The sequence below is a fragment of the Nerophis lumbriciformis genome, linkage group LG01 (assembly GCF_033978685.3).
Source record: "Nerophis lumbriciformis linkage group LG01, RoL_Nlum_v2.1, whole genome shotgun sequence".
Classification (NCBI taxonomy): Eukaryota; Metazoa; Chordata; class Actinopteri; order Syngnathiformes; family Syngnathidae; genus Nerophis; species Nerophis lumbriciformis.
Window position 1 is genome coordinate 49,577,074 of NC_084548.2, and position 22,978 is coordinate 49,600,051.

Genomic DNA, 22,978 nt, shown 5'->3' on the forward strand with positions numbered 1-22,978 from the left:
TCCAGCCGCTGAACACTCGGCTGTGAACCGATCCAGTGAGAGCTGAAGGTCACGAACCGATGGTGCCATCAGGACCATATCATCTGCAAACAGCAGTGACACAACCTTTAGCCCACCGAGATGTATACCCTCTACGCTATGTTCAAGACTCTGCCTAGAAATCCTGTCCATGAAAATCACAAACGGGATAGGTGACAGAGCGCAGCCCTGGCGGAGACCAACACCCACTGGAAACGGATCCCACCTACATCCAAGCACCTGGACACAACCCTCACTTTGGTTGTGCAGAGATTGGATGGCCCTCAGCAGGGTGCCCCTCACCCCGTACTCCCTCAGCACCTCCCACAGGATCTCACGGGGGACCCGGTCATACGCGTTCTCCAAATCCACAAAGCACATGTAGACTGGATAGGCATACTCCCAGGCTTTCTCCAGGATTCCCGCAAGAGTAAAGAGCTGGTCAGTTGTTCCACGACCAAGACGGAATCCACATTGCTCCTCTTGAATCTGAGGTTCGACTCTCGACCGGACCCTCCTTTCCAGTACCTTGGCGTAAACTTTCCCAGGGAGGCTGAGTAGTGTGATACCACTGTAATTAGCACACACCCTCTGGTCGCCCTTTTTGAATAGGGGAACCACCACCCCAGTCTGCCACTCCCTCGGCACTGTCCCAGACTTCCACGCAAAGCTGAAAAGGCGTATCAACCAAGACAGCCCCTCAACACCCAGATGGATGGATATATATACTGTATATGCACATATATATATATATATATATATATATATATATATATATATATATATATATATATATATATATATATATATATATATATATATAAATTTATTATTTTGTATATCTAAGTGGTAGTAAATGGATGGATGGATGTTTAGTATTTTTTCTATATCATTAGTAATTTTAATAGTGCATAAATCAAGCACTGTATTCAAATATGTATTTGTAAATATCTGTATCCCTCTTTCATTAAATGATCGCATAACTAAAATATCTGTATCCATCTTTAATTACTATAGTGCAGGGATTCTTAAAATGTGGTGCGAGCACCACTAGTGGTACGCCAAAGAATCGCTTAATTATGTGCAATTAATTTTATTTGATTTATTATTTAAGTCTAGTGTTCTATTTTCCTATATTCAAACACGGTGTTACTGTTCAAACCCTGTGTAATGTTACAGTGGCTAAAAATATTAAATACAATTTGTTAAATAAAACCTTGCCTTGTTTTTAGTGAACACTTATAGGCCTACTATCTAATGTTGGTCATTTTGGGGCTTTTTGGAGAGCCAAATGTTTTCTGAGGTAGTATTTGATGGAAAAAAGTTTGAGAACCACTGCCATAGTGAAATATAAAATGTAAGTGATCTGTGAGAAATATATTCATAAATTGGCCAAAAGTAAGTTCCCATACCGGGAGTCGAACCCGGGCCGCCTGGGTGAAAACCAGGAATCCTAACCGCTAGACCATATGGGACAGTTGTATATATTGTCTTTACCAATGGAGGATATAGACGCGCAATCCATCCATATTCACACGTTGTCTAACAAACAATGACACTGTAAATGCGTTCGCACAAGTAATGCTGGAAATATATGATCTTACTTAAATACGGCTGTTCTTGTAACTCCGTTTCAGAGTCTCGTTGCTCCACCATATGAATACATTTCCGCTTTGCTTCATTCGACTTTTCAACTATTTGCCAAAAATGTAATAGAGTCGGCAAAATAAAGGAACAAATAAACGCTACTTAATGATATCATATCTGTGCATGAGAATGTGAAATCTTGATAGGGGTTAATTTTTCAGATGCACACATGGCACCCAGTAGCTCGCCGTGATCGTATAGTGGTTAGTACTCTGCGTTGTGGCCGCAGCAACCCCGGTTCGAATCCGGGTCACGGCAGGGTGAAATTCCCTGACACGGCAGGGGTGTTTCTTTTTTTTTTTTTTTTTTTAACATTTATAAATAATTCATCCATCCATTTCTTACCGCATGTCTCTTTCGGGGTCGCAGGGGGTGCTGGAGCCTATCTCAGCTAAACATGGGCGGGAGGCGGTGTACAGGGGGGCCACCTCATCACAGGACCAACACAGATAACTCAAAATGTGTTAATTTAAAATTACACACGATTGTATGACTCACAAAAACATGTCAATTTAAATGAAAAAACGTATTATACACCAATAATTTGCATTTAGGTACAAGTCAGGCAACATTAACCCTGTTGTGTCTCAAGAATTACCCGGAGTACTGAAGTAAAAACTATAATCATTCGTTTGGAATATGCAGCGATAAGAAGGAAGGCGCTGACTTTGGACAGCATACAGGAAATGTCATTGGCTTGTTAAATCTATGACGTCAATGTTCCGAGATCACTAACCAATCAGTGAGGCAGCAGATAATCACGTGCAAGGTGGCTCTGAAAATGGAGGAGTCTGATTGGTCAGCCAAGTGAGTTCCGTGTTTGAGATTTTGTACATCTATCAATATGTTACGTCGTCTTGTAGTAGTTACCTCTTCTTTATGAAACTGAGAATATTGCTCCTCAACTCTGGTAAGAACACAATCGATACAGCATAATGTACACTTTTGTTAATTATCGTTTCATTTGAGTAACATTCTAAATATGTTGACCTCATACGTTTATTTGTACTTTATGAAGTTAACATGACTTCTTTACAATTCAGTGCAATGCACTGACAAAATGTGTCATTCATTTTAAATATATTGCTGCATTATAAAAAGTGCTCAGGACTGGATTCATGGCTTTTTGAGGAAGAGCCGTTCAAAAACACTGGCTCGTCTTATATTTCCTAATTTTTGAGTATCAAAGAAACAATCACTAGTATAAAATACGATTCGTTTTATTAATGATAATTTCATTTTGCCCAGGTTTTCATTATAAACATTACATACGGTGACGGCATATCCCTCCCAGTGTGCATTGAAAGGGAGATCACTACTTAAAATGTTCTCTCACTTAACAAACTTTGTGGAAGCACGGAAAAAAAAAATAAAAAAATAAGGATAATATGTCCATACTCTATACGTATATACAAAAATCTGTAAAACTAGAATAAAAATCAGGACAGAATACAAATGTGTATGCAAAATATCAATATGCTACTTTACAAATCCAAAACAAACATTTGAATGTTGCTACGTACGTTTGATTTGACTGTGACTATTTTTTTAAAGTCCAATCAGGTGGTGTGCTTGTGCCTGGGCAATTTGTGAAGTGAATTATATCTATATAGCACTTTTCTCTATAGACTCAAGCGCTTTACATAGTGAAACCCATTATCTAAATTTTTAAGCTACACGTGTGGGTGGCACTGGGAGCAGGTGGGTAAAGTGTCTTGCCCATGGACACAACGGCAGTGACTAGGATGGTGGAAGCGGGGATCGGACCTGGATCCCTCAAGTTGCTGGCACGGCCGCTCTAGCAGCACAGCCACACATATAAAATATGTAAAAATATTGTTCATAAAGTAGCTCGCAAACCAGCGGCTGGCAACTGCAAATCAGTTCTCATCGTTCATTTCAAAAGAACCGTTCAAAAGGTTTGACATATTTGAGAATGTCACATCTCTAAAAAGTGTCTACCATACTTTCTTGAAACAGATGGACGCCACCGCTGAATCGGGACCGTCTCATCCCTATTGGCCCAGGAACCTTGTGATCCCCAACTATGTGGCCAATGATCGATCCATGGCAGAGATTCTAGTGTTTCTTTTCTCTGTGTCTGGAGTCTTTCTTCTAGTGACTTGGATGATCACTGCTCGGCTGAGCACATGGAGGCGTTTGGCTGTGTGCTGGTTTGCTGTTTGTGGTTTCATCCACAGTGTCATTGAGGGCTGGTTCTCACTCTACTATGACCTTATTCCAGGAGACCAGAGCTTCCTGTCACAATTGTGTAGGTATACAACCAACGAGACTTTCAGTTGAATGCTTTAGAGCAGTGGTCCACAACCTGGGTCGTCAAAGTTAAGGGGATGTTGTGCCTTCTGAGGCCCCTGTGCGTTCTGTCATTTCGAACATGGAATTTATGTGCATTTCATTGTACATAACAGTGGTACGTTCAAGAACCATTGAATACAATTAAAAACAGGGTAATTAGTTACTAGGTTTTAAAGACGGGGGGAGACTGAACCCCCAGGAGATGCACTGATTATAATATAATCATAACAATAATGAGGTATTACTATTAGTCTTATCCACAAATTATATTCCTATGTGTATCAGCTAATATCTACAGTCTAAAGTAAAGAAAAACTTGACATATTTATGATTATGTTTAGTGAAGTGAATTTTATTTAGCGCTTTTTCTCTAGTGACCCAAAACACTTTACATTGAGAAACCCATTAACTACCTTTAAGATACATTTTGACCAGTGTGGGTGGGACTGGGAGCAAGGTGGGTGAAATATCTTGCCCAAGGGCACTACGGCAGTGACTAAGATGGCAGAAGCTAGATTCTAACTAAAAACACTCAAGTTTCTGGCCGGCCACTTTAACATCTGAGCCACGCTGAGTTTAAAGTGAATAATGACAGGTTGTGTGATTATTTAAAATCCTATTCTGTCCACTTTATAAAACTAAAGATTATTAAGGTTTTTAAAAATGTATTTAGATGTTAATCCAATCTTTAAAAAGTCAAAAACCTACAGACTGGATTTTTGGCGATGAACACCACCAAAACATCCATCCATCCATTTTCTACCGCTTGTACCTTCCGGGGTCGCAGGGGATGTTGGAGCCTATCTCAGCTGCATTCTGGACAAGTCACCATCTCAGCGCAGGGCCAACACAGATAGACAACATTCACACTCACATTCACACACTAGGGCCAATTTAGTGTTGCCAATCAACCTATCCCCAGGTGCATGTCTTTGGAGGTGGGAGGAAGCCGGAGCAATAGATTATGAAAAAAACCCACTTCATTTTGTTGTTCATTATTGACAATAGCATTACTATCAGGTCTGGTGCATCAGAATTAGGCTAAAAAAAGTTGGGGACCAAAATACAACCCTTTCACAAAAACATGTTTTCATGTTGTGTCTTTCACCGCTCTCAGGGAAAGAGTACTCCAAAGGAGACAGTCGATACGTAATGTAAGTGAATTTTCATATCCGCTACAATCAAATACAATTGTCCTTAAAGCATATTTATTTTGTGTCCAGAGCGGATAACTTCACTGTTTGTATGGAGACTGTGACTGCATGCTTGTGGGGACCATTTAGCTTCTGGGCTGTGGTTGCTTTCCTAACTAACAAGCCGTACAGATTTGTCCTGCAGCTCATACTTTCACTTGGTAAGCAGCGTGCAATTTGGGACAAGTTAAGCATTGCAACTAACAGCTCATTGAATGTAATTCTATTCCAGGTCAGCTGTATGGCGCGGTGCTGTACTTCTTCACAGAGCACAGAGAAGACTACTCCCACAGTGAACTGGGGCACCCCATCTACTTCTGGTTTTACTTTGTGTTCTTGAACTTTTTGTGGATCGTTATTCCACTGGCCCTGATTATGGACGCATGGAGACAACTGACAGCAGCTCAGCGACACAAAGATGGGACTAAAAAGTCTAAGAAACAATAAAAGGGGACTCAAAGACAGACTGATTCTATACAAGGGACGCACACAAATAGACAACCTGAAATGTTTGGTTTCATTATAGTGGTGGCTAAATATTTTAAGAACAATGTCATTGACTTTAGTTCAGAAGTACATCTTCTGACTGACACCAAAATAAATTTAATTTTTCTAACTACAATATTTGTCATTATTTTGTAATAGTACATTGCTACCTGACCATTTGTTACAGCAAAATTGTGTGGTTGGCCGCAAGCAAGACATTTTTACCACAGCTGTCAATAACGAGTTAACTCATGCAAAAATTTATCGCGTTATTCATGTATACATGCAGATTAATCACAATTTACTTAGAGCGCACATTCTCCTTGTTTTATGGTCTGATACAGCAGGTAAATGCATGTCAGTGCAAAGATGGGTGAGCAAACTGTTAGATTTCACTTAAAAACACTCTCGTCTGGACTTTAAATAAAACCTGCAAAAGTTGGAGCAAGTAAATGTGCATTGCAATTACCATTTAAAAATGTTCCTGTATGACATTTGGACAATAAAATAGCATTTTTGTCCAAATACTGAGCTCTTTTTTAAGGTAAATTTAAACTATGCAAGCAGGTAAACATTTGATTAATCCAAATTCAAATGTGCTTAATCTGATTTGAACAAATTCATCATTTGAAAGCACACATTCTTACTTTTAATTATTTTGGTGCCACAGCAACACCCAAAAACAGTCGTCAAAGTCTCTGTATTACAGCAACTAAGAAGCATCAACAAAGTGCGATGTTATAAAAACACGTAATTACACATACTCACAAGAAGTGGGCTATAAGAAGTTGCAACGCAAGTGCCCCTTCAGAGATCATAGTACAGCTGCAGATTCCATAAGATCCTGAAAAGGTTGTTTTAATAAAAACAACAAAAAAACAATGTTATATCTTCGTGTCAATGCAGCAGCATTTTTATATCAATTGTATTATTTATAGTCAGCGGTGTTTAGAACAAATTATGAGATGTATTTATAGCCAGAACTGAGTACCTGGAGGAGACAGAGCATCTGTGATTGACACAATTAAAACAAAGGTGTGATTACCGTACCATGTGAAAGTCATACTCGTGATAAGACATTTCACCTAGCTAAACATTTTACTGAGTCTCCTTCCTAATTGTGCGTTTGTCTGCTTTTCTCTACTCGCAACTTCTTTAAGCGCTTTCACTGCAGCTGTGGATTCTGGCTGCAGCTTTAGCAGTTGTCTGAATGCCATTCGGGCTTCCTCCAGCTCATTCAACATCTGGCAGGCTTGGCCTAGTCGATACCACGCTTTAGCCCCACCTGGTTGCAGCTTTGTGGCCTTAGCGGCACTTTCCTTGGCACGCGCTGGCTGCTTCAGTTTGAGCTGACACAAAGATAAGTTTGAGTGGAGTTCGGCCTTTGTGCTTTGGAGCTGATTAACTGTAGGAAGTTGTGTTTCATCTTCAGTGTTTGTGACCTTTTCTTCTTCTATGTCGTCCTCTTTTCGGTCCACCTCACATCCACGGAGGGCGATGACCAGTTTGAGGGCACGACTGTAGCTGTCTGCTGCTCCCCACACATCCCCACTTCTGAATCTCTCCCCACCTCTCTCCCTATGGGACATCGCCCACTCCCATTTTTCACCAGGCGGCATCTGCCAGAATTCCTTTCCTGGTGTGAAAGCTTGGAGCTCCACTGTGGCACATATTTCCTCCGCAGGCTGAGAGTTCAACATATCAGCTCCATTTACCGGAGTCAGGCGTATCTAGGAAGCACAACACAATGATCAGAATAATGATAGTACATTTTCATATTGTGTATTTGTGACAAAACCTGATAAAAGGCAGCGAGGGATAAGCCTGCTATAACTAAATTTGATATCGAAATCACTTAACTAACTTCAGTTGTTTTTTAAATAATTTTTATGTGTGCTGTCTAAGAGTGATCTTTGATCACATTTAAAAATGCCGATTTTACAGTGAACCCAGCTAACCATTCCCAGAACATTGTAATTACATTAGCCTTTTGGGCAATTACCGCTACCTAATGGGTGCATTTGGGTTGCTTTTTCGTTCCATATTAGTGCAAATGGCAAGCATTTTTTCGGTTTCTGAAACGTTACATATTACGTTCTTTGAATGGTACCGAATGGTCTGCGATGTCAATGCTTTAAGTCTGCATATTAAATTCATACCAAATTGAAGAGGGAAGATCGCCAAACGTGTAAAAATACAGTACAAATTGCAATAAAGCCATTTTTTCCAGGATAATGGCCATTACGCACACACACAAAACAACACTTGTTTGCCACTTAGCAGAGTTTGTGACGTAACAAAACTATTTTGTACCAAAACAACACTTCAATCTGCATTGATTAAAGCAAGCTATAACAGACTGAACAACAACACATAACGTCAACTACTTCAACTTCAATAACACCTCCCTCCACGTCAGACCGTGACGACAATGCAATATGAAGTATAAATGATAAGACATTTATATATGTGAACGTTGTGACTTATGTGAAAGTTCACCTCCTACCTTGTTTACTTCCCTAACGACTTCCTTAAAGTTTTGTAATCAATTAGGAATATTAAGTAGCTAAAATGTGCTAAACATAGGGAAGTGTGGAGTGTTTGCATATATTACCCATCATGCACTCTAATGGATTTATAATGTGTAATTTTAAATTATATGTACGTGTTTTATAATGTCCACACCGTTTAATGACTTGGATGTGTGTTATGTGCGACAGTATGTAGACTTTATTGGTTGGTTATAGTTCATTTATACCATGAGTGGGGAAAGTTGTTTGGATTGGGTCATATAAATTAATGCTGTGCTCAATAGATTTAGATATAAGCTTATGGTCTGTGATATCCCTTAATCTCCACAAGAGTGCTGTAGAACATTCCTGATTTCACTGCCACCTTATTAGCAGAGGGGTGACAAACTTTTGATGTGCAGGCCGTCGAAAAATGCATATCCAGGGTAAAAACAATCTCCATCCACACAAGTGTAGTTTCAAAACTGTCTTTATATCCACAAGCAAACATACTTCTACTGTCATGCACACTTTGTCCAGAGAGCCTGTATAAGCAGCAAAAACAGACTTGGTGGCATTTCACCTCTGTTATGTGTATTTTGATATCCTAGACGTACAATGACATGTGCATTATCTTTAAAACCAGCCTGCACTTACACAAAGCCCTAGGAACATTATGAATCTTTTTTTGGGTGCTTAAAGCTCGCATACGCACCTGCGCTGCTGAAACCCAACACTCATGGACTTACAACATGTTTATATATTACATGTGCAGTGGAGTGAACATTATTTGTATAATCTGTGCACACTAACAAGGAGCCAAGGAACCTCTTCAATGTTTAAGTGCCTAAAGTGCATGGACGTGCGTGTGCTTCTGCAAAACTCTCATGGAATTATAACGCGCTTAATTATCAATATGTTAATATATTACATGTGCAATGAAGTGTAAATTGTCTTTAACATCAGTTCACACTAACAAGGAGGAAGAATACATCATATTTTTTTTAGCCGCTTTATACGCATTATACATGACATTTACACAAATGGAAACAACACACGTAAATAAATAACTTCATGATTTGTCGTTAAATAAAGATTAAAACAAGGGGTAATGTTGCACCTTTCTTATAACACAAAGCAAAAAGTATTTTTTGTCAAATCTTTCCCATCAGCTGGAATGTCACAAAGTATCCAAACCTGCTGACTGTCATTGAAGCCCACTTTGATGCATCTTTTTAATAATGTAGAGTGAAAATAGCAGTATGTTTACAGTCAAACATACAGTTAGGTATCTTACTGTGTTTAAAGCCAGCAACGCAGTGTTTACTATATATTAAGCTTTGGAAATGACAGTGCATAACCGTGACGTCATCAGATGATTACAAGTAGGGCTGCAACTAACAACTAATTTGATAATCGATTAATCTGTCGATTATTACTTCGATTAATCGATTAATAATCGGATAAAAGAGACAAACTACATTTCTATCCTTTCCAGTATTTTATTGAAAAAAAAAACAGCATACTGGCACCATGTTCTTTCAACTTGCCAAATAAAACAAGGAAAATGTTGCAAAAATGTTTTGTTTTTTTATAAAGTGCACCATTGTCATGCCCAATAGCAATAATTTTGCTTGGGGGAATTTCAAACCCGTCTACTACCTATTCCAACCATTCTGCAATGTTGGATGCTGAATGTCTTTCCTCTAGTGGCATGGTCGTAAGGCAGATTGACTTCATGTTCCATTCGTCTCCAATGTAATGGCATGTATTGCCAAAGTAGGCTTCCGCGGCTACACTTGTCCACACGTCACACCAATAATAACACAGAAATGTAACTCATCAGATCAGAACTGGATCAGATATTGTACACATTTCTGTTGTGAATAATAGCATGAAATATTCCAGCACCTTCATAATGTTTAGTTATACTAAAGCGTCACTCAAATCTAAATAGATTTATATAGCTTTATCGGCCCGGCTACATTGATCCATTATGAAACGAACCTGAGATTTTTCTGTCCGTTATGTTTATTTCGAAATTGGTAACCGTGCGTTTTCTCTCTCAAAACGGAGTCAAATGTGCCGGAGACACATTATCAGCCCTGCGTTGCAACAAAGGGATAACGTTAACGTTACTCACAAAAAGCTGAACTCATGAATGCCTGTTGCGACTCAAAACAACACAGAAAATGCACTCTCCAAGAAGTTCTAAACACTCTGAAAGTTAATACACAACAGTTGCTGTTTCGCTTCCTTAAAAAAATCTCCTTGTCGTCACGTGAGCTGCACATGACACATCATTGACTGGCTTACTGCCACCTCATGAGACATAGCCTCAGCGCACCCCTGGCGCTGTTTTGTACTGTTTTTGTACTTTCTTTGATTATTGTTTCTCAGCTGTTTGTAAACGTTGCAGTTTATAAATATATGCGCATAGCATAGATCGATGACTAAATTAATCACCAACTATTTTTTATAAACGATTAGTTGTTGCAGCCCTAATTACAAGTCTCCGTTTGAGCTGTGTACGCGCAAACGCTGAGGAGAGAGTTTTGTGTGTGCCTTATAAAAAGGAGAAAAGTATGCATTTACGTGTGGACAAGACGCCTAAACGCAGAGATAAGTATGCGTTTATTAAGTATCAATGTTCGTGTGGACATGGCAAATATTATTTCAAACTGACGTCAATGTCGTGGCTTCCCTTGGTGATTACAGTGCAGCATGGAAGTGTTTTTTTTAAAATTCATACCTCACATGTCTCCCCAGCGTTCATGCTCTCCACGCAGGCTTCTGTGACATCACAATGACCTTCCCCAAGTCGCAGTGTGGTCCAGTCACCTAGCATGACCTGCAGCACTGAGTCCTGACACCTTGGGGAATCTGCAGCATCAAGTCGGTCTCCTTGATTGGGCTCATCTCCTTTTACCAAATGTCTCGCATCATCCATGTCCGCTTTGAGGCGCACACGAACACGGCAGAGTGAGCCTGTTCTCGGTTTGTAGCCAGAAAACAACACTAGAACAGACAACAACACAGGGGGTTAAAAAACAGCATATCAGGTGTAAATCAATCATCAATCAATCAATGTTTGTTTATATAGCCCTAAATCACAAGTGTCTCAAAGGGCTGCACAAGCCACAACGACATCCTCGGTACAGAGCCCACATAAGGACAAGGAAAAACTCACCCCAGTGGGACGTCGATGTGAATGACTATGAGAAACCTTGGAGAAATCAGAACAGAACAACATCATGCAAGCACCTTTTCCAGGATTACAAACTTTCTGTTGACTTCCAGGCTGGGTTTGCTTCTTCTGGACCATCCAAAGGCCTTTGGGACACACTGACACCCAGCAGGTGTTCGCAACGCCATCTTGATCATCACCATCTGCTACATCCATCTCCTCATTCAGAAGATATACTATAAAAGTAAAAAAAAAAAAAAAGCGTAATTCTTAGTGTTTCTTTGCATGGCTATAAATAACCCTGGTATGTGGTTATCAATCCAAAATATGTATTTTGTTGGCGATTAGCACATCATTAAGAAGATAATGTCCTGTTTCGAGAGAGAGAGCGTGCATTGAAGCAACACCATTTTTGTTGGGTTTTCTCAACTATAAAACAAGCAGAATTTTTCAAAAAATATATAAAAGCGGGCAGTTAAAAGTAGCTCATAATGAATAAATGTCTTTACCCAATTCAACAGATATATTTGTTCAATATCAGCTATCCCATCAACCGGCGATAGACTACAGCTGCGGATTTTCTTCTTCTGTGGTTGTTACTTCTTCTTCGCTGCTTCTTCCTGGTGGCTGCTATTACCGCACAATACTGCCACTTAAAGACGAGAAATAGACTGCAGTCCTGTTTGTACAGACAGCATGCTGTGTACAAGTTAAGGTCGTCATAGTGTAATGCTCTTCTTTTTCCAGCAGGTGACAGCAAACACCAGAATAACTAGGGTATTGTACTAAAACACAAGGAAGAACATAGAGAAAAAAACATAAAAAAAGGGTAGTTGTTGCACGTCAGTAAGTTAATTTCTAACTTATTTGGAAGCTAACAAAATCAAAACATTATTGCGAATGTTGTTGAGGAATATGATCAATCAATAAATAAATCACTCAATCAAAGTTTATTTATATAGCCCAAAATCACAAGTGTCTGAAAGGGCTGCACAAGCCACAAAGACATCCTCGACTCAGATCCCACATCAGGGCAAGAAAAAACTCAACCCAATGGGATACAATGAGAAACCTTGGAGGGGACCGCAGATGTGGGGACCCCCCTCCCCCTGGGCGACCGGTGCAATGGATGATAACAGGTGATACTGACAGTGTCTGTTGTGGCTGCTAGGATACATTTAATTAATATTTAGTTACCAAATACAAGTAGCAGCCTACAGCTCCTACTACAGCTTGCTACAATACATCACTGAACACAAATCAGTTTAGCGTACAGAGCATCACGCTGACACACACACTCAGTGTGAGTGTTTATTGACCTTTGACCGGGACCACTCATGTTTAAGACCTGTGTGTTAATCTGTGCTGTCAGTGTGAGTTTGGGCTTTATCTTCCGAGTACTGGAAACTATGAAAAGAATACCTCTAAGGTGTGTGTTTGTGTTTCTGCATGTGTGTGGTGTGTGTGTGTGTGACAGCGAAACAGACCCCGAGATACAATCGATCCTATTCTATGGGACTATTTGAGAAAATGCCGTAAACTTGCAAAACCAAGGTAATTGCATGCATAAGCTAATTAAAAGCATGCATGTTTTAGTAGCAGAGGTAATTCATACAAATCGTTTGCCAAAAAACACTGTATGACAGCTGAATAAGATATAGAGACAGGTGGAATTCAGAGAGGGAAAAATTACTATCTCGTAACTGCAAATGTACTGTAACTACAAATGCCATCAATCAATTTTCCTATAGCGAAATTATTCAGCTGACATACTTGCTTTTTTACAAGACAATAACAATTTTACTCTCCTAATAAAAACACCAATTTGGACTGGCTGTTGTTGGTTTTTTTTGCTCATGAAAGCGGCAGTTGGCTTGTCTGTAATCACTCTGTCACACGTTCTAACACACACACACATGCTGCAAACACAGGCCAAGTTGAGGCTCACGCATAAACAGATTGGCCCACACTACATGGTGTTTATGCCTTAATGAACACCACTAAGTGTGTGTGTGTGAGCGTGTGTTTGCGTGCGTGTGCATGTATGTTTATGTGTGTCTGTGTGTGACGCACCTTAACCATTTATTCTCCAGAGGCTGCTTGTAGTTTATTGTGAGATTCTGAAACACAGACAACAGACTAAGCTTTACAACTGAAGTGTTAAGGCGGAAGCTGAAAGGAGCTACAGTACATCCGGAATGTATTCAAAGTGCTTCACTTCCACATTTTGGTGTGTCCTCAAAATCCTACAGACAATACCCCATAGTGGCAATGTGAAAACATTTTTTAGAGATCTTTGCAAATGTATTACAAATAAAAAACTAAGAAATCACAACCTTTGCCATAAAGCTCAAAAGTGAGCTCAGGTGCATCCTGTTTCAACTGACCAGCCTAGAGATGTTCCTACAGCTTAACTGGAGTCTAGCTGTGTTAAATACAGTTGATCGGACATGATTTGGCAAGGCACACATCTGTCTATATATAAGGTCCCACACTTGACAGTGCATGACTGAGAACAAACAAAGCATGGAGTCGAAGGAATTGTCTGTAGGCCTCAGAGTCAGGATTGTTTCAAGGCACAAATCTGGGGAAGGGTACAGAAAAATATCTGCTGCCTTGAAGGTCCCAATGAGCACAGTGGCCTCCATCATCCGTGAATGAAAGAAGTTTGAAACCACGTAGAGCTGGCCAGTCTTCTAAACTAAGTGATTGCGGGAGAAATGCCCTATTAAAGGAAGTGACCAAGAACCTAAAGGTCACTTTGTCAGAACTACAGCATTTCTCTGTTGGGAGAGGATAACCTTCCAGAAGGACAACCAATCAGACAAGTATGATAGAGTGGCCAGGCAGAAGCTATTCTTTGGTAAAAAAAGCACATGGCAGCCTGCCTAGAATTTGCCAAAATGCACCTGAAAGACTCATAGGCAACGAGTCTGGTCTGATGAGACAAAGATTGAAATATTTGGCGTGAATGCCAGAGATCGTGTTTAGAGGAAACCAGGCACCGCTCATCACCAGGCCAATACCATTCTTACAGTGAAGCATGGTGGTGGCATCATGCTGTGGGGATGTTTTTGAGCGGCAGGAACTGGGAGACAAGTCAGGATAGAGGGAAAGATAAATGCAGCAATGTACAGAGACATCCTGGATGAAAACCAGCTCTCGAACACTTATGAACTCAGACTGGGGCGACGGTTCATCTTTCAGCCGGACAACGACCCCAAGCAACACAGCCAAGATATCAAAGGAATGGCGACAGGACAACTCTGTACATGTCCTTGAGTGGCCCGGCCCAGACTTTTAATCCCATTGAACATATCTATAGAGATCTGAAAATAACTGTGCACCAACCTATCCAACCTGATGGAACTTGAGAGGTGCTGCACAGAGGAATGGGCAGAACTGCCCAAAAATAGGTATGCAAAGCTTTTGGCATCGTATTCAAAAAGAGTTGAGGCTGTAATTGCTGCAAAAGGTGAATTAACAAAGTATTGAGCAAAGGCTGTAACCACTTATGTGATTTCTTAGTGTTTTATTTAAAGTGGACTTTGCACGCACAGCCAACTTTTTTTTAAGTATTGGTACCTGTTTTTGTGTATTTGGGATCTACATACCTCCTAAAAGTTTGAAATCACACCATGGACGCATGGTGTTGATATTTATTGAACAATATTGCCTTATTTCAAACTTCCTCCGAATGAGCCATTTGGACGTTTTCCCCATCAGTGGATTTCTCCAAATATGGTAAAGTTTTACATGAATAACTTTGCAAAAATCTGCCACTGTCGTCCAATTTTGTAGTTGATAAGTTATAAAAAATTTTCTCCATCCTCTAGTTATGGGACAGACTGGCTCGTACATGCACATGCATCCTCCCCTGTTGCCATTTCTAATACAACGTAGATTATAGTTCTAACTTTTATCTGTCAGTAGCCTTGTTATCCATCCATTCTCTACCGCTTGTCCCTTTCGGGGTCGCGGGGGGTGCTGGAGCCAATCTCAGCTGCAATCGGGCGGAAGGCGGTGTACACCCTGGACAAGTCGCCACCTCATCGCAGGGCCAACACAGACAACATTCACACTCACATTCACACACTAGGGCCAATTTAGTGTTGCCAATCAACCTAACCTCGTTATTAATGTGCTAAAAACTACAACATAGCTGACAGGGAGAAGACGCAGTCGAAGTGGAGGCACGTAAATAGGATCACCCACAAAACGGCGCATCCTGAAGAGACGGTAAAAAAGTGGCTTGAAGATTGTCTGCAAAACATAATCTATGCAAACCACCATTACATGTTATGTAGACCACAAGGAAGTGTTTAAAATGTAGAAAAAAAACACATGTAGTTTGCACCTGGCCTTGGGGAAGCTTCTTTAGCAGCGTAGGCGTCTATATAGACTTTTAAAACTTTGTCGTAGAGATGATGGCGTTTCAGGTGGCTGATAAGGTTTGATGTGTTGAAGCACAACAACAAATATCTTCCTCTGAAACAGTGCAGAAGGATTGGAGCCATGTTTGTTTACAATGATCTTAGGGGACGTTTACGACACGAGTAGGAGAAATCTGATTTGAAACATGATTTGCTCAAGTATACATTCAGTATCAAGTAGAGATGTGATGTTCTAAAGATGGCCAAAGGCATCACTACGTCAGGCTTTAAAGAGAGGGGAGGCATATCTAGCCCTCAAAAGATGCACAGGATGTGAGCAAACAGAGCACGCCAGCACTACATTTGACTTACAGCTAATACAGACAGAGACATTATTTATTAGGCTATAATTATGTCAGTCTGTTTTCTTAAATGCAGTACAAGAACAAACGGAAGTAAAGTGAAGGGCAGGGTTATGATCATATTTAGGTGAAAATGAATTATTGTTTATCCAAACTCATATTTTAGAAGGTGCTTAAGAATACTTAAGGGAGGATTCAGACCACCTAAATAGGCTCCATATCTCTAAAATACATACAAGATGTAAAAAAAAAAAAAAGGTAAAATGGGTTATACTTGTATAGCGCTTTTCTACCTTCAAGGTACTCAAAGCGCTTTGACTCTATTTCCACATTCACCCATTCACACACACATTCACACACTGATGGCGGGAGCTGCCATGCAAGACCCCAACCACGACCCATCAGGAGCAAGGGTGAAGTGTCTTGCTTAAGGACACAATGGACGTGACGAGGTTGGTAGAAGGTGGGGATTGAACCAGGAACCCTCAGGTTGCTGGCACGGCCACTCTCCCAACTGCGCCACGCGTTAATACACATGTAATACACATATTATTATAGCATGTATTATGTATAATGTTTATGATAGTATTTAACTTTTTTCTATTCTATTATTGATACATCAATTAATCTGTTTTTGGAATTGTCAGCTAAACTAGGTTTTATTGTTGTTTGACTGATAACATGTTGATTATAGTGATAAAAGGGTATAATTCAACTTGTTTAAACCTCTTCCTAATTCTTCTAGCAAATAGATCTTCAAGAGGGGTTCAAAACCCCCTGTGGGTATGTGAAATTTTGTATTTCATTTTAAATGTATTTTTTTTATATTCCCCCTTTTTCCCCCACAAATTTAAATGTCTATAAATATACATTATGATTGATTCAATACACTGTAGTGAAGTTTATACATGCCAGTGGCATGACCACCCTACCCACTGTACCTTGTAGGTTTTAGATAAAAACATGAATACATAATTATATTTGGATCGTTATGTAAACATTTAAGAAAGCTGACAATGAGTGCTCTAATTGCTAATAATAAGCTAATAATTATGGTGTTAGTTGTCAGCGCTGTACTTAATTATTTGAATACTTTAGTAATGTACAATAACAAGGTAACTTTAGGACCAGTTTAATTTAAAACACAATTTTACTCGATATATAAGTACGGGGTCTTTCCATCAGTGTGGGGGTCCTTGGCCTGAAAAACATTGAGGACCCCTGTTTAAGCACATATGTGAAAGAGAATGGAGGCAACTCACAATTTGTACTTGCAATTTTTTTCTTTTTCTTGTTTTTGTCAATTTGTTTTCATCGTTCGAAATGTTTTCAACTATTGCAACACACTTATACAGGACTATAATTGTAATTGTAATTGCTATAATTTTAACATTATTTTATTGGATGTTGATATGAGCGCTGTCTCCCAATTTATCATCATGGAAAGTTATACAAATGAGCTGCAGGGGTTTGCACTGAGCTCAAGGGCCAGTGATGTGTCAGGAAAGTTTCTCCAATTCAAACGTAATATACTTTTCGTATGATTTCCTACTAAATCCTTGTGACAAAACATATGCATATGCTTTTTATTTACTTGGCATCGATTACTTGAGAGAAGTTTTATTTCATTTCACATTCCTGCAGTTTTATTGATCCAAATAAAACATTTATTGAGGAATAAAGAAGTCAAAACTTGAATATCTTTATTGCGGGGATCATGTGTCAGCAAATATTTCACATGGGTGCGCTTATAATACTTGAATGAAAGAAATTTCATTGCGCCTTGGCCCTTGATTGTGACCATGTCAATTCTTATTACACACTTTTTCAGAAAAAGTGGCATGCTTTACAGTTACTGAACAGTACACACTTGATGAAAGCAAGTTAATATGTCTGTGCCCATCGGCAACATAAGGGATCTTCCATGAAGTTACGGTAAATTAGTTTTATCTGGAGCATAAGCAGGGTCCTTAACTCAATTATGTTGTTTCTCTGGGGGCCACTTAGACAGTCGGACCTGCACAGCCTGAGTAAGAACCCGCTGAGGGGAGGAGATGGCTATCGGTGGCAGAGGGCGAATCTGGGGACCGCTTTAATAAGTGCACACAGTGTAATGAGGTCTTGCTGTGAGGGGGCCTGAGGACTTTTTTAAGACACCGCTTTCAAGTGTTCTTTTCCAGCGGCGTGTGCGTTTTGTGATCACAGAGAGAGTCACTGTGGGCCATTAGGCCTCCGCACGCATGCATACATGCCATCAAGTGCACATCTGGATATGCTTCTCCTTGAACACTCTCACTTGTGACCATACCAGAGCATCCGAGCTACTTCTGCTGGTGCACACTACTACCACCTTATCTTAACACACCTGCAACATATTCACACAAAACACCACATTAGTATCCCTGCGCGGTCAGGGAGGAGCACACCCCTGCCATGCAGAGTCTCCAGGGATTGTACCAACTAGTCCTTTCAACAGATTCTTTATTTGGCTAAAGAAGTTTCTGATTAATGCCTAATTTTCATCTCATGTTGGAGGCTTTACTCATATTTTTTTTTAAAGGGGGTTTCTTGCAATGTATTGTTATTGTAATATGTTGAGTTTTTTGTTTACTGAACTGCAGAGAAGATAGACATTTATAAAAGGGAGACCAAATTTGTGTAAAAATAATATATAATAATGGTAATACAGATACTACCAAACTATTAATTATATTAATGCTCCAGAACACATCATCTGTGATCCTTGGATGTTGTTGGTCTTTCAACATCGGCAGCACGGTGTTACAGGGGTTAGTGCATGTGCTTCACATACGAAAGTCCTGGGTTAGATTCTGGGCTCGGGATCTTTCTGTGTGGAGTTTGCATGTTCTCCCATTGACTGCGTGGGTTCTCTCTGGGTACTCCGGCTTCCTCCCACCACCAAAGACATGCACCTGGGGATAGGTTGATTGGCAACACTAAATTGGCCCTAGTGTGTGAATGTGAGTGTGAATGTTGTCTGTCTATCTGTGTTGGCCCTGCGATGAGGTGGCGACTTGTCCAGGGTGTACCTCGCCTTCCGCCCGAATGCAGCTGAGATAGGCTCCAGCACGCCCCGAGACCCCGTAAGGGACAAGCGGTAGAAAATGGATGGATGGAACATCAGATACGTCGCACAAGCAACCTAAACCAAAGGTTGATCAGACCTAACTGTTGTTCAAATGGCTTTTGCTGCTCTCCAAGGAGCTCATCTCCTATTTCAGAGCCATCTCGAGACTTTCTCTGCTTCCTCCCTAATGTTCATGATTCCTCTTCTTCTCTCCACCCCGGTAATGCCAAGTGCATTTAAAGTTTTATGGAGTGACTGCCCCATAAACCCTCTGCACCCATTCTGACTTAGCCTTCCAGTCTCGCTTGCGGTAGTCGATGACCAGCTCCCTATATTTGTTCTTCTTTCTTTCATTGGCCTTGTATAGACGGTCCAACAGTGTCATGTTTTTTGTCTTCTCTGAAAGAGGAGAATGTCTGACCTCAGAGTAGTATAACAATACCTAATTTTTTTCTCCAAGTCGATAGACAGCTGCCAATTCTTCACAGATGCTACGTTTCTGGCTCCTGCAGTGGTATGAAGCTGTTCGCCAGCCTTCACGAAGACGATGGCCTGGATGGTGGTGGTGCGAGACCGTTCTGATCTTGCTGATTACCCCGCTGATGGTGTCTGCGATGGGTTTCAAAACCTGGTTGTGTCACAGATGTACCGACTCTGCCCAAGAGTTAATGGACAGCAGATCAAGATGTGCTCCAGCGTTTCCCTGCCTGGGCATTGCGAGCAATTAGGAGACTCTGTTTTGTTCCAGATGGACAATGAACTTTATGTGCTGTGGTTCTGCCTGACAGAGATATAAGTACATGTGACTTATATGACTGTCTCCAACCTTATCCAGACACCCTGTTGCCTCAGCCGGATTAAATGGATGAATTGACTTTTAGCGTATAAAGAAACGTAACACATTTTAGATTGAAGCCCCTTAACAATTTCACGTTTTTCTGTGTGATTGTTTCATTCCAAAATGCTTGAATTCGAGGCAGCTTTTTCAGAGAGGTGTGACAAAAGTTTCGATTTTCTGAGACTTTTATTTTCAAAGCCATTGAATCAACTTTTAATTTTATGAATTTATCATCAATGTTTTAAGTGTAACCTTAACCTCGAAAAGCACAGAATTGCAACAAAAATTAGAAAACAAATTTTGTACTGATGTTTTGCTTAAAATACTTAAAAGTAGACAGTAGATGATAAAAGCAATACAACGATAATAAAAGCGCATTGTCAAATTACTGTACAGTCTTAATTCATTATAACCATTCTGATTCTGATAACTAGTAATAGTAATAATAACAATAATTTCAAAAAGAAACACCACCAATGTCTTCCTTTTTGTCCACTGAGTGGTCTGTGATCCACAAGTTGCAGACATGTCCATCTTAAACATTAATTTATGTTCCAGCACATTTACGCCCACACATTAAGAGCATTTGTGAATTCTTGGGAGTGATCTATAGTGGTCATTTTTGTTGGTAAATGAGAGGCAATGAGAGATCATCATCACACTTCAACAACTCTTTCATGCAAATGATGCCTCTTTGCGAGGTCCATGTTGCAAGTGAAAATATGTTGATAATTGGCTTACCCTGGATACCCATCCATCCATTTTCTACCGCTTATTCCCTTTTGGGGTCGCGGGAGGCGCTGGAGCCTATCTCAGCTACAATCGGGCGGAAGGCGGCGTACACCCTGGACAAGTCGCCACCTCATCGCAGGGCCAACACAGATAGACAGACAACATTCACACTCACATTCACACACTAGGGCCAATTTAGTGTTGCCAATCAACTTATCCCCAGGTGCATGTCTTTGGAGGTGGGAGGAAGCCGGAGTACCCGGAGGGAACCCACGCAGTCACGTGGAGAACATGCAAACTCCACACAGAAAGATCCCGAGCCCGGGATTGAACCCAAGGCTACTCAGTACCTTCGTATTGTGAGGCAGATGCACTAACCCCTCTTCCACTGTGCTGCCCTACCCTGGATACATAAAGAGTAAATATGGAATGGAATGGAACATTATTGTCATTGCACTTAAAAAGTAGAACAAAATTACATTTTCAATACAAACCCGTTCAAGATCAGACAAACATTTTACAGGGTAGACAGAGCAGGAACACTAATGGGTCGCCACAATGACGGTGCCCACGTAAAGGTGGGAAAAAAGCAAAACATGGGGTGAGGAGGAAGGGGAAAAAAAACAAGTCCCAAACCAAACTCCTTTCGGGGGGGTTTCAGTTTGAGACCAGGAAAAAAACCATGGGCAAAGCAAATACACATGTGACGACACACAACTCGAGATTTGCAACAAGGGGAGAGGTGGTGGGCATTCGGCCCGAAGCTGCAGCCACCAGGGCACTGCTCCGTTATTCATCAAACCATGGGGGTGAGGCGACGAAAACGTGGGATGTGGGACGTGGGGTACATGTGTGTGTGTGTGTGGCGTGTATTTTCCTTGGATGTATTTTGCGTGTGCATGTAAGCCTGAAGAGTCGCTTTGATCCTCGATATCCGTTTTCGTCGAGTGTTATTGCGATAACACACCCAGTCAGTCCAACAAAAGTCAACAAACAGGTCTGTGTCCATGAAAGACAGGGAAATAATATGTAGCGTCTTCGCTGCACATAAATATATAAATGCATGTAAACTAGGAAGTCAGGATGCTATAATGTTATACATTATATTACCAAGAAGGCTTTTCGCTGTAGACAGGAACCATAAATTGGTCTGAGCTATGTGGGAGGACGAATGATTGATTAATTGATTGAGACTTTTATTAGTAGGTTGGACAGTGAAGTACATATTCCGTACAATTGACCACTAAATGGTAACACCCGAATAAGTTTTTCAACTTGTTTAAGTCATGATACAGATATATACTATCATATATACTATCATCATAATACAGTCATCACACAAGATAATCATCAAGGTGTATACATTGAATTATTTACATTATTTACAATTCGGGGTGTGGGGGGGTTAGGTTTGGTTGTTATCATCAGTCATCAACAATTGAGAACAGAGACAACAGTGCGTTTGATCAATAAAGATTGCTGTTCTTGCTTCGTCTACACCCGAAACAAACATATGTTTTGATTTGACGTGCACTTTTGAGTGCTGTGTTAAATTTGCCAAAATGTGCAAGGAAGTTGTAGGCATTGAACAAAATTGCAACGCTGTGCATAATTCGCAGGAATGGTAGAATTTGCGTGACTTGGCGTGATCACGACATTGCAGAATTCTGGAGGGACTGATTAAGAGATGTAGCAAAAATGTACCAAAATGTATTAGTTTTAATTATCTGTCTCGGCAATCTAAGAAACACAGTTCACACCTCGGCGGTCTGTCAGCTGACACTGCGAGCATGACCTGTCGTGTGCGCCTGTCGGTTGGCGGTTTCACACTGTGATTGCTGCTGGTTGTCTTCAGGGAGACAAAGCACATCTGTGAGGCTGTATCTGTATTCCATTTGGAGCTGGTATGATAACTTTCCCACCGGCTGATAGCTTGGATAAATACAACCTATTCATGTGTACTACCACATTATGAGACCAGGGGAGCTAAGATTACAATCATGCACACAAGAAAGGAGGTAACTTGTTGTTTTTTAACGTTGTCGTAACATCAATCAGTCGGCCGAATTTCACATAACTTGGCGGGAGGTTTGCATTGCAGCAAAGAGCTCTTTTCCAAGCGGTTGATTGTTTTATGAATGGATGTGTATGTGTGTGTGTGTGTGTGTGTGTGTGTGTGTGTGTGTGTGTGTGTGTGTGTGTGTGTGTGCGCATGTATGTGTGTAGTC

The 22,978-nt window shown here is 40.5% G+C and overlaps 2 protein-coding genes and 2 non-coding genes across 6 annotated transcripts in view; 2 read left to right on the top strand and 2 right to left on the bottom strand.

The window, feature by feature from the left end:
• Positions 1-1,421: 1,421 nt before the first annotated feature.
• trnae-uuc (transfer RNA glutamic acid (anticodon UUC)) lies at positions 1,422-1,493 on the bottom strand. The gene has a single exon. It is a non-coding gene; the product is annotated as a tRNA-Glu (tRNA).
• A 358-nt stretch (positions 1,494-1,851) lies between these two features.
• On the top strand, positions 1,852-1,923 carry trnah-gug (transfer RNA histidin (anticodon GUG)). Its single transcript has one exon. It is a non-coding gene; the product is annotated as a tRNA-His (tRNA).
• Positions 1,924-2,485: 562 nt separating this feature from the next.
• ebp (EBP cholestenol delta-isomerase) lies at positions 2,486-5,796 on the top strand. Its single transcript, XM_061985556.2, has 5 exons — positions 2,486-2,575; positions 3,646-3,937; positions 5,099-5,135; positions 5,205-5,335; positions 5,407-5,796. Exons 2-5 carry the CDS (start codon positions 3,646-3,648, stop codon positions 5,619-5,621), a joined length of 675 nt encoding a protein of 224 aa, XP_061841540.1. The 5' UTR covers positions 2,486-2,575; the 3' UTR covers positions 5,622-5,796.
• A 490-nt stretch (positions 5,797-6,286) lies between these two features.
• fkbpl (FKBP prolyl isomerase like) overlaps positions 6,287-22,978 on the bottom strand; it is a 66,302-nt gene continuing 49,610 nt past the window's right edge. Inside the window, exons 1-5 of one of the 3 annotated variants that reach the window (XM_072913855.1) lie at positions 11,867-11,979; positions 11,435-11,593; positions 10,923-11,188; positions 6,946-7,390; positions 6,287-6,504 (exon numbers count right to left, since the gene is read on the bottom strand). In XM_072913855.1, coding sequence (XP_072769956.1) covers positions 6,425-6,504; positions 6,946-7,390; positions 10,923-11,188; positions 11,435-11,573 — 930 coding nt within the window. In that variant the 5' untranslated portion in view covers positions 11,574-11,593; positions 11,867-11,979 and the 3' untranslated portion in view covers positions 6,287-6,424. Of the gene's footprint in view, positions 7,391-10,922; positions 11,189-11,434; positions 11,594-11,866; positions 11,980-13,430; positions 13,478-22,978 lie in introns of those variants that run through there. The other 2 variants (XM_061985530.2, XM_061985539.2) reach the window with 2 other exon arrangements.